Source organism: Leptinotarsa decemlineata, unplaced genomic scaffold (assembly GCF_025532065.1).
Source record: "Leptinotarsa decemlineata unplaced genomic scaffold, Ldec_3_MD MMD2_tig00000010_RagTag_RagTag, whole genome shotgun sequence".
In the NCBI taxonomy this organism is placed as follows: domain Eukaryota; kingdom Metazoa; phylum Arthropoda; class Insecta; order Coleoptera; family Chrysomelidae; genus Leptinotarsa; species Leptinotarsa decemlineata.
Genome location: NW_027412538.1, coordinates 9,321,826 through 9,334,233, shown reverse-complemented (window position 1 = coordinate 9,334,233; position 12,408 = coordinate 9,321,826). Strand labels below are relative to the sequence as shown.

The window sequence follows — 12,408 nt, the reverse complement described above, 5'->3', positions numbered from 1 at the left end:
GTAGTGCTCCTTCAATATCGAGAAATTCAGCACCCGCAATCTCCTTGTTGTCAGGGGATTGGGATATTTTCTCTACAAGGTTGTTGATTGCTATATCTCTCGATTTGCCGGTTTGATAAGCATACTGGTGGTTATTCAGGGGGAATGCATATAATGCCACCCTCCTAATGTGTCCGTCCAGTATCCTCTCAATTCCTTTCAATAGGAAGGATGTAAGGCTGAGTGGTCGTACCGATTTAGGGGTATATATACATACCACTCTTGCTGCCAACCAACTGGGTGGTATATAGTTCCACGCCAGACTAGCTCTATACAATTTTATGAGATTAAGTAACATTATTTCCAATCCGTTTTGAAAAAGAGCTGGAAATATACCATCCTATCCAGGAGATTTGAAAGATCATATTACTAAAATTCGTCTTTTGTTTCTATTACGGTTCATTTTTAATTTTTCATTAGAAGTGTAACCTACGACATCCTCTGAATTTTATTATTTTCTAATCTGCACTAACATATTGGTACTATTCATTTTCAAACTCTCTGCAATAGCTACGTGCAAAATAACTCAGGTCATTCTTGCCCCCCAAATATGAGTTGCAGTCCTCCTAGAACTGGTTCCCTTTCAGTGGAAGAGCTTCATGAAGCAAGAGCCGAATTGATCCCTCTACGAAACCCTTCTTCACTTGGAAGGATCGATCTCAGCTTGAGAAATGGTTCTTATGGAGATTCTGTGACATGTTCTTCCTTACGAATCAGTAGATAGTTGTCCTGAAAATCTAGAGAAGAAAATTGGATTGGATAATTTAGGAAACACTTGCTACATGAATAGCATTTTACAATTGTTGTTCATGACGAAGAATTTCAAGAACGAAGTTTTAGTGATGAACGAGAACGGGAATGTTTCCTACTTATTCATCAAACTCAAACACCTGTTCATGCAGCTGCAGTTTCGTAAGAAGGTATCATCTTTCCCTCCAACCGATTTCCTGGAGTCTTTGAAGTCCACTAGATACTCGTTAGGACAACAAGAGGATTGTTCCGAATTCTTGGGGTTCTTGTTGAATACTCTTCGTGAGCAAAACAATAGCAAAATCAATACCCCTGACCGCTTTGGACTGAATGATTCCGTACAGCCCATCTCGTCTTGTGATTGTAAATCTTTTGCTGGAAAAATCCTCACTTGTTTACTTTGTGGTATATGTTCAAGAAGTACCGAAAACTTATGTGAATTTCTGGAACTTCATCTAGCATTTCCTAATATGACTAATAACCAGTCCGTGCAAAGCTTATTGTTGCATCATCTGAAAAATGGAATTTTTAACAGGTGACGATCGACTGTATTGTCAAACATGCGCCAAACTAACTGACTGTTATAAGGAAACAAGTATAGCTGAGGCACCAGTCAATCTAATAATAACACTGATTATTTTCAAAAACAAGACTCAACCTCTAACGGAAGCAAGAAACTCTTTGGAAGGTTCGAAATAGATGAACATTTCAACCTAGCAGACCACTATTATAATATTCATGCAGTCATTGTTCACTGTGGTTCTGGCGTTGAATTTGGTCATTATTACACCTTGGTCAAAGAAGAAACGGACTGGTTTAAGTTTGACGATAGTCGTGTCACGAAGTGTTCTGGCGATGCATTGAATTTATTGGAGCCTCTGGAGACACCCTACATTTTGTTTTATAAGAGAGAGGACATTGTTAGATCAAGATCTTCAGATGATGTGGTGCTGCAGGTTTTTCCGGGTTTTCCTGCAGCTGAAAAAGCAAATGCGCCACTGGAATCAATGAAGTCGCCCCGGAGCGCCAATTAATTTTTATTGTTGTTTTTATTTTATTTTTATCGTTGTTTTAATCAAATGTTTAAATCTTTTGCTTTTACAAACGCTGCTGATAATTTTGGAGATAGTCTTTATTCATTTCTTTCTAACATTTGAACAAAATAATAGTTTGAGCTTCTCCAAATCTAATATATAGAAATAAAAATGATTCATGGAGGTATGTCACTCTAGAGTAAATTGAACTTTTTTTTAGGCAATTAACATCCACACTGATACCGTTCAAAGACGAGAATATTGTAGTACTCATAACTAACTCCAATGTAAAACATGAACTGACTCAAAGTGAATACCCAATCAGAAGAAAACAATGCTACGAAGCGGCAATGATTCTGAAGAAAGTTAGTCTGAGGGACGCGAATCTGGAAGACATTGAATGTAAGTTATCTCTGTGGTGCGTGATATTGTTATCATTACACCCGTATGCACTCTTATACTTATGAATTAGACATAACATTTCATATATCTCTCCTCAAATCTGGCTCATTGAAAATAAACAAACGATAGTTACAGCAGTGACTCTGCAAACGTAACTTTTTATGTTGACCACCGAATTAAAAATCGTTTTCTGGGTCTCTGCAGCTCTCAATAAGTGATAAGAGCCTATATAATCATGAATACAACGTTCTAACTCTTATACTGAATCGTTTTGGAATATCTTCGATTTGAAAAACAAATAGGGATTGTATGAATGAATGAATGAATTTATTAATCCCAAGAAACATTACATGTTTATGGTAGGGACAATGTAACATACAATTCGAAAACAAACATACTAAGAATAATACGACAAAGAAAAGTAAACAAAAAAAAAGAAATAAAAAATATGTGAAACTACAAAACTGTCAATCTATTTCAAGATATATGCTTTCAGTTGTGTTTTGAATTTCGTATAATTCAATTTTTTTATATTGTTAGGTATTTTATTATGTTTTCCCCGTGGGTTTGCCAATGATTGACTACAGTGTACAATTCAACTCAACTTTATTTCGCTGCCACACTGACTATACAATCAAACAATTTAACTAAAACTTCAAACTAATATTCAAATTTCTATCGCCTTATTGAATTAGAATACTTCGCACCGCACTGTCAACTAGACTTTCCCGATATTCGAGTGGTTAGTGTTTATATGTTCCGACAGAATTAATTTACGGCGGCCGGCGTTGATTTTTTCTGGAATTGAAAGTATATTTCGGTTAAAAATATTATCAACCTCTTTCTCAGTCCAATTTAAATCATTGTTACTCCTATTTACTTGTTCAGTTCAAAACAGTATTTTTTTTTAATTATATCAAAACTATTACATAATTTTTGCATATTTATCTTTCCTATCATACATTTCGCTCCATATGTCATTAGAGATATTCGTATTTTCATTTTATCTTCTACAAGTGTTTTAATCAGGCATTACTGATCTTATCAACTACAACTTTTTACACATAAGAGGACAAATATCTCATTGAATTTGTTGAATAAATATAGTGATCTATCAAAAGTGGTTTTAATAATTTTTTTAACTGAAGCACTCACGAAAATTTCATAAAATGATCAATTTTTACAACTTTATGTACTTCAAACATCAACCGAAATTAAAATACTACTTTTATCAGTAGAATTTCATATCTTCATACATGTTCAATCTAAACTAATACTTATAATAAATGACAAAACAAGGCATATTTTTAAATTAATTCAAAAAGAAGTTTACCGAGGTCTGTGAAACACACTATTATTTGGAAATAATGATGATTTTTTTCACTTTTTCATTCCGAAAATCAAGTCCGTATCCAATGAATTGAACAGCCAATCGACCTTTCACGCCTGATGTGTATCAAGTAACGAAAAAATCAAAACATAGCCATCACATATCAATTTGGAAGACACTCCTTACCACCAATATAGCACTTTTTTTGTAGTAACGTCAAATTTCAGAAATCCCGATTATTTTATCCATCCCATATTTCAAAATTTCTGTGGAGAATGACATCGAAGAACACTTTGAAGCCCCAGGGACCACTGTACATAGGAATAGGCCAATGCGTGGTGTCTGTTTTAATAAAACTGAAGACCACGGCTTATCAAAAAGCCTAGGCCTTCCTCAGATCAAGTATGTTGAACACGAGAACAGAAAGGTGATAGCAACAATCTACGATATAGTTGTGAGATTGATGTGAAGGTTTCGCAGACCAGAAAATACGTGTTGTGAGCAAAAATAACATACGTGATCCTAGGCTAAATCCATTGGCATTAAAAGTGCTACATTTTACATTTGCTTCATTCCTATAGTATTGTGCTTCTTCAAGCTTTAAATATATCGAATCACACAACTGATTCATGTAAATACTACACACCTGAACAAAGTTTTTGAAAAAATCCTTAAAAAAAGGTTAACATCGTACGTCTCGAAATATAACATAACATCTAATCGTCAGTTTGGGTTTCGCGAAAAAGTATCCACTCAGGACGCAATCATAGCTCTCATCACAGATATATCATCAGCTCTTAATGAAAATAAACCATGCCTATGCGTATTTATCGACTTGTCGAAGGCATTCGACACAGTTGACTATGACCTTCTATTGAAATCCTTGGAGGATATTGGTATAAGAGGCAAAACTTTGAATTTGTTCAGAAGTTACCTCACTGATAGATTCCAGTATGTGAGAATTGATGACGTGTTGAGTGACACGCGAAAAACTGTTATTGGGGTTCCCCAAGGCACGGTTTTAGGACCAATCCTTTTCAACATATATGTGAATGGACTGTACTCTATCGAAAGCAAAGGTAAAATATTAGGTTTTGCAGACGATACGGCTATTTTCTACAAGGCGAATGGCTGGGAGGAACTGAAAAGTATTGTTGAAACTGATCTCGGATCAATAAAAAATTGGCTTGAACATCGATTGTTCACAGTAAATTTCGATAAAACTCATTATCTACCCTTCAGTTGCAATAATTTCAGTAATCCTTCTTTTTCACAATTGAAGATTGGACAACATGTAATACTTCCCGAATCAAAAGTGAAATATCTAGGTGTGATAATTGATTCACATCTCAAGTGGAAGGCACATATTCAATATATCTGTAATAAGTTACGTTGTATACTATACAAATTCAAATATTTGTTGAAAATACTGACATACTCTGATCTCAAAATTCTATATCACGCACTCGTGGCGAGTCATCTGAGCTATAGAATCGCTTGCTGGGGTGGAACATTCCATATACACCTTCGTCCACTTGAGGTGCTCCAAAACAGGTTCCTGAAATTGATACTATCAAAACCACCACATTATTCAACAGAATCATTGTATTCCGAAGCTAAAGTTTTCGATATCCGCCAACTGTTTTACTATAATATTGTCATAGCTTATTACAAGAACAGATGTTTCACTCTTCCGACTCACTTATACAACACCCGTAAAAAAAATAACCACGTTATTCCTCAAACGCAAAAATCAATTTTCCAGCATTCATACAATTACCTTGCTCCTAAGCTGGTCAAAACTATTCCCGAAGAAATGCGCAGTATCACAATTATTCATTTGTTCAAGAGAAAATTAAGATTATTCATATTATCTCAACCAAGAAATTTTTTTGCTGAACTTGTTGACAAAAAAAATATTTGAAATTTGTGTGTTATGTTTGTTATATACCTGAACCCATATGATGCATATGTTTGCATGTACGTCATTAACATCAATTCATTTAAGTATAAAGCAGTTTTATAATATAATGTATAATGCGCGTTATTATTTTTTGAATTTTTTTACAACAGTACCTATTATGAATTGAAAAATATCACCCTTCTGATCGTTCACCTTCTAGGTTTACAATTTGGTCATTTTATAGCCCTAACATTATTTTAAAAAAAGTGTCTGTATGTATTTGTGTGTGTATGTGTTAAGTTTTCTTTTTTAGGCGAAACAAGTGCTTCTGCACTTATTGCCATTTTACTTTATTCAACATAGCTATTATTTGTTTGTATGATTATAATTATTCTTTTTTATGAATAAAGTCATTATTATAATTCATTGAAACTACTCATTCTACTACCACTACTCATAAACCTATATCTGCCTCCGGCAGATATAAGCTTACGAGATTACTGTAGTTCTTCTAAATGATCAGAGTAATATATCAATGTGAACTTCTTTTTAGCAAATTTAGATTAGTTTCGATTTGTTCATAATATTAGGTGGTTTCAAAAGTTTCCTCCGTTATAATGTCATGTCTTTTTGTAGTTCCATATCTCAATAAATATTTGTTCTACTGTGTCGTGGTTTATACTTATCGAGAGATTTTTATTTTATACGTTGATGGTGCTCATTTTTTCAAATTTTAATTTTTGTACTCTTCAGCGATTTTCGGTCAATTTTTTGTTTTCGGGAAGTTCCGGCGCTGCCGGCATTTAGCAATGATGACCTACAGTATTCCAGGAAAAGGATTTTAGAACCCTGGTGGAGACTGACCCATCACAAAAGGTGCGTGGGATGGCGGATGAACTGGACTTCAGCTCCCATGCGGTTTTTGATGGTTTAAAAACGTTTTGGAAAGGTCAAAAAGCTCGAACAGTGGATGCCCCAAGGTTTGAAGGTTTAGGTTTGTTCTTCTTTGCTTTTCCGCAACCAAAACGATCCCTTTTTGGAAAGTATCGTCACATGTTATGGAAAGTGGATACTCTACGACAACAGGAAACGTTCAGGACACTGGTTGGACACCGATAAGCCACCCAGAAATTAGAAAAAACGAACATCCATGAAAAAAAAGACCATGATTACTGATTGAGACTGAGCCTATGGCCAGAAGCGCTTACTGGACAACATCTGCTGCAGGCAACCAGTGATGCAATTGAATCTAAGTTTATGTTTTATAAACCCTACAAGATACAAATGAAACAGAACACAGAGTAAGATTCTACAAATGCAATACGCATATATACAGACGGCTCAGAAACCAAAGAAGGCCCAAGATGTGGATTTTACTCCAGGTCACTAAGCCTAAGGATTAAGTGGGGAAGGATTAAGTGGGGAAAGAAACAACAAGGAAAGGAATTTCTGGCAAAAACATAAAAATCTGCACTGATAGTAGACAAGCTCTATTAGCATTGAACAGACAACTTGTTACCTCAGAGCTAGTACTAGAGTGCCACCAAGATTTACCCAAAGCCTCGGTAGATAATAACATTATCCTCGCATTGCCGACTCTTTAGCCAAGAAAGCGGCTATACTAAGAATTTTAGGGTCCAGTGACACCTACTGGTGACTTCGCCAATTACGGAATTAGCCAAACGTCACATCCATGCTCAATCTCTAAAGAGATGGTATGGAATCAAAGAATGCAGTCTTGCCAGGATCACCCTGGGCGACCATGGGAAGCTGGCGCCGAAGAAATATCTGGCGATGACCAGGAAAAACCTACGCTTAACAGTAGGATTTCTGACTGGCCACTGTCAACTAAGGAAACACCTCCATATTATGGGGCTAGTGGACAGACCTCGATGCAGGATGTGTGAATAGGAAGATGAAACTGTCAGGCATGTCCTATGCGAGTGTCAGGAGTTATCGTCAACAAGAGAGTGTGTGTTCGGCGAGTCTTGGCCTACACCTGCCGATATAAAGGAGATGTCTCCCAGCAACCTGTCCACCTTCCTGGAGAGGACAGTATGGACGATGACCTAGGAGGACAACTCCTCGAGAGGATGTACATTTGGTCAAATGTGGCTCAAAGTGCTCTGTGCCTACCTACTCTACAGATTCAGAACTTTCTGTAACCGGGCCAAATTGACGAAATGTACCAAAAATTGCGCCAGTAGCAGTCGGTCAACAGAACACGTCCGATCATGCTCCTCGACAACGCCCGTTTCACAAATCACCGTCCGAATATACTCCCCAGTCCTCAAATCAAATCAAAATATACTTTATTGTCCAAGAATAACAATTATCATGAGAAAGCATACAGTCACCATGATAACATCACAAATATACAGTTAGCAAGGAGATCATAAATACACATAAATTCACACTTACAATAAGCGGACATAATTACATATACAAAAGCAACAAGATTTACACCACTAAGCCAAATAACATTGAACAACAAAACTACGATGTGCCAATTAAATGAATAAAGTAACATGCCGGAAAAACAAACGTTATATGACCGCCGCCAAAGATGGAGATCTCAGCAAAAAGAATCCTGAAAGTATTCTTCCAGGGCATAGTAGGCCCTCCCAACTATGAGCGTTTTTACAGATTTTCTGAACTTGACTTCGCTTTTGATGACACGCAAGGTTAGGGGAAGGTGATTGAAAATTTTCTTGCCCTCAAAAATTAGAGAGTTGCGAATTAAAGTTGAGGAGGGAATTGGAAGCGAGATCAAGTGAGAGGAGCGAGTGTTATAGGTTGACTCAGAAGTAATTATAGCTTGGTATTTCTTCTGCATGAGGCAAGCCATTTCCAAAATGTAGATACAAACCAATGTTAGAACTCCATGTTGCATAAACAACGGACGACAGGATTCACGGTAATCAGAACTATATAGGTATCTAATTGCCCTTATTTGGAGAGAGAATACTCTTTGAATTAAATACTGAGCACAAGCGCCCCAGAAGCAGATTCCATAACGAAGATGAGATTCTATTAGTGCGTAGTATACGTTCTTCGCTATACCCAAATTCAACTCATTAGCAACGACACGAACCGCAAAGCAACCTGAAGCTAATCGATTGCATAGTTTTGTAATATGGTTACCAAACTTCAATTTATTATCAATCAGAAGCCCCAGAAATTTATTATCCGTAGAAATGGAGATTTGTTCCTTGTCCAAATAAACATCATCTAAGTCGCCTTTGAATGTTATGATGTTTGTTTTGCTTGTATTGAAAGTTAGAAGATTGGAATCACACCAATTCTTAACTTTTTCTATATCTATGCTTATGTGGTACTTAAGCTCTGAACAGCTTTTGTTGTGCCATAGAATCGATGTATCATCTGCAAAAATAGTAATTTCACCATTGATGTCTAAGTTGGTGAGGTCGTTAATATAAATGAGAAATAGAATCGGGCCCAAAACTGATCCTTGAGGAACTCCACTCTCAATTACTTGCTTTCCAGACTTACTACCATTACCTCTCGCTAAACTTCTACCATCTTTACAAGCACTTCGATAACTTTCTCACCGGTAAAACCTTCGCCGGCAAAAACGGCCTTCGTCGATTTCATCAATTCCTGAGTACGCAATTTTTATGCTAACGGTATTAATCGATTCGTGTTACGTTAGCAAAAGTACATTGATTAAAATGGTGCTAATTTTTATTAAATTGAATAAGTATTCACTGAGGCATCACAGTTTAAAGTAGACTCATAGAAATGAACAAAACTTTTAAAGTAATCTGATATTTTGGAACCGTCTCGAGAGATAGCTTCACATAAGTGTCATACTTTTCGTAGTAATAGTGTAGACTCACCAATAATGGTATTCAAGAAGGTACAACCTCAGTCGTTATGGTAATATTAATGATTTTCGAAAACTTCACTGAATCCCTTGCCAATTCAATAATTACCTCACTAACAGAAATATACTTTACTAACTCTTCTTCTGATTTTAGATTTGAGATCTATCAACACAGACAACAATATATTATCCAGAGCAAGGCACATCGTGACCGAAAACAAGAGGACCACTGACGGAGCGCAAATGCTCAAACAAATGAACTACAAGAAGTTTGGAGAACTGATGACGGAGAGTCATTATTCGCTCAAAAATGACTACAGCGTGTCATGTTCGGAACTAGATACCTTGGTTGAACTGGCTCTCGAAGTTGAAGGAGTTCTGGGTAGCAAAATGACCGGGGGTGGATTTGGAGGATGTACTGTTACTTTGGTAAGATAAGATTCATTTTGTATATAACTTTGATACGTTTTCAATCTATGATTACCTACCGTTAAGTTAGGGATATTATCAAAGAAGAGTTTTTATTTGTAGATTGCAGAGTGCAGAGTTTTTGAAATTTTGTCTTGTCCCAGTGATGCAGTCAAGTCATTATGTTATGTAGTATGTACCTGGTGATTACCTGTTCTTGAAACTACTTGTTTTACCAATCAGTAATATCTATCAACTGAGGTCGATAATTTGTATAAGTTGCATTGCTAATCAGTTCTACAAAATATTATCGAATTATTGGTTTCAAGTTCTATTGTTAATTTCATGTTTTGGTGAATGGAAATGATTTTTTGGAGGAATGATTATAATTCTTGATGTTCACCTGTGAAACAGGCTAGAAAGAATGAAAGTTGGGTGTTTTTATTGTGAGCGTCGGTTTAGAGTGGTCCAACGAAAAATATGTATCTTGCTTTTCTCCTTTTTTTGTAACTTAACGCAAAAATGCTCGGACAGGTCAATTTTGCTTTTGAGGGGGACACATTTTAGATGTATTTTTCTACCTGTGCCTTCAACCCCCTAGCGAGGGTGAGTAACAACCCTAAAATTTTAAATGGAAAGTGGGGTCGAGTGATATATCATTTGAAAGGGCACAAAATTATCTTTCCAATGATACCTAATTTGTTGTATTTCACTCAAGGTATTATGAAGAAAAACAACTACAACCCAGTACTTTGAAATGTGTAATTGACTTAGTAGATTCCTATTTCAGCCAGTGCTGAAAATGTGACCCATTTGCTTCCATACAATAATACAGATTTTGTTCAAATCTATTCCTAACATTCTGTAGCATATCAGGTGTTATACTTCTGCACTCTGCTGTAATTCGTTGGCGAAGATCTTCTATGGACTGCGTAGCAAAACATTTATTTTTCAAGTGTCCCCAAAGGAAAAAGTCTAAAGGCGATAAATCAGATTACCTGGCAGGCCATTCGATGGGGCCTCTCTTTCCAATCCACCGTCCAGGAAACTGTTCATCTAAAAACTCTCTTACCAGAGCAACATAGTGAGGAGGTGCTCCATCTTGCTGGAAATGAAGCCGATCATCATTATGATTTTGGTCATTTTCAATTATTTCTGTTATGAGAGGATCAATTGTATCTTCAAGCATGTTCAGGTAGACCTCACCAGTTGAATTCCCAGGAATAAAAAGTGGCCCTACGATATGACTACCTATGCCACACCAGACATTGATTTTTTTAGGGTACTGGGTATGGACCTCTCGGAATAAGTGTGGGTTACTGTCATCCCAGTAACGGCAATTATGCCTATTCACAGCTACATTCAAAAAAATGTACTCTCATCGGAAAAGCACGTGTTGAATGATAGGTGCGGATCATCAATTAGTAGCTGGCTCAGTTGTTCACAAAATTGCAGCCTTCCATCAGGATCATCTTCATTGAGTTCCTGTACTAATTTAATTTTGTACGGATGAAATTTATAGGTTTTTAATATCCGTATTATGGACGAACGGGAGACACCAGAGGCTGCAGCAAGCTGACGGGTACTTTGAGTATGATCCAATTCAACATGTCCCAAAACAGCGACTTCCACTGCTTCATTTCTGATCGGTTTCCGTGGCTGGTGTGTCACATTACAGACAGATTCGGTATCGACAAACTTTTGGACTAACTTGGCAACGTACAAATCATTCACATTTTTCCCGGCATGACTGTTATTAAAGAGGCGAGCAGTAAGTCTAGCACAACTATTATATTGATAATGAAGTTTAACAATTTCAACTCGTTCAGGAATGGAATAAACCATTTTTACAGTAAAGTTAAAATAATTTCAAAAGCAACCGAACTGAATCAATGAACGTTTGCCTAAATTCTTTTTGTACACTTATCTGAACCAAAAAACGCACGAGAGAAATTGAGGAATGTAGTAGTGATAAAAATGCCGTTTTTTCCGCATTTTCATTAACACCAAAAATATCGAGTAAATGTGCTTGCTTTTTCTATAACTATTCAAGTAAATACAACAAATTAGGTATCATTGGAAAGAGAATTTTGTGCCCTTTCAAATGATATATCACTCGACCCCACTTTCCATTTAAATTTTTAGGATTGTTACTCACCCTCGCTAGGGGGTTGAAGGCATAGGTAGAAAAATACATCTAAAATGTGTCCCCTCCAAAAGCAAAATTGACCTATCCGAGCATTTTTGCGATAAGTTACAAAAAAAAGGGAAAAGCAAGGTGTATACTTTTCGTTAGACCACTCTATATAGCTTTAGTATTCATTTATGGTCTTAATGACTTTCAATCTTTAGATATATAAACATTCAGGACCTAACATAATTTTTATTATTTTTTCCATACATTATTGTTAGTCGGTCTTCTATTATCGCAGTTAAATCAGCTAATTTCGTACCACGTACGAGTATTGTTATCAAATTATTTGAGAGTGAATGAAAACTATAATTAACAAAATTTTCATTGGTTTCAGGTATATGCACATGTAGCAGAAAAAGTAATAGAGAACATAACCAAGAAATATAAAGGAAATCCAACTTTCTACATCTGCAAACCAAGTCAAGGAGCATCCATACTATGATATTTTTTTATTTCAGTTTCATGAATGATAGATAAATAAAATAGAATAATTATTATGAA

The 12,408-nt window shown here is 36.1% G+C and overlaps 1 protein-coding gene across 1 annotated transcript in view; it reads left to right on the top strand.

Annotated features, from left to right (window-relative positions):
- The window catches only part of LOC111511597 (galactokinase), a 23,751-nt gene extending 11,343 nt beyond the window's left edge, over positions 1 to 12,408 (top strand). Inside the window, exons 5-7 of the mRNA XM_074171394.1 lie at positions 2,044 to 2,225; positions 9,460 to 9,734; positions 12,242 to 12,408. Coding sequence (XP_074027495.1) covers positions 2,044 to 2,225; positions 9,460 to 9,734; positions 12,242 to 12,349 — 565 coding nt within the window. The 3' untranslated portion in view covers positions 12,350 to 12,408. The remainder of the gene's footprint in view (positions 1 to 2,043; positions 2,226 to 9,459; positions 9,735 to 12,241) is intronic.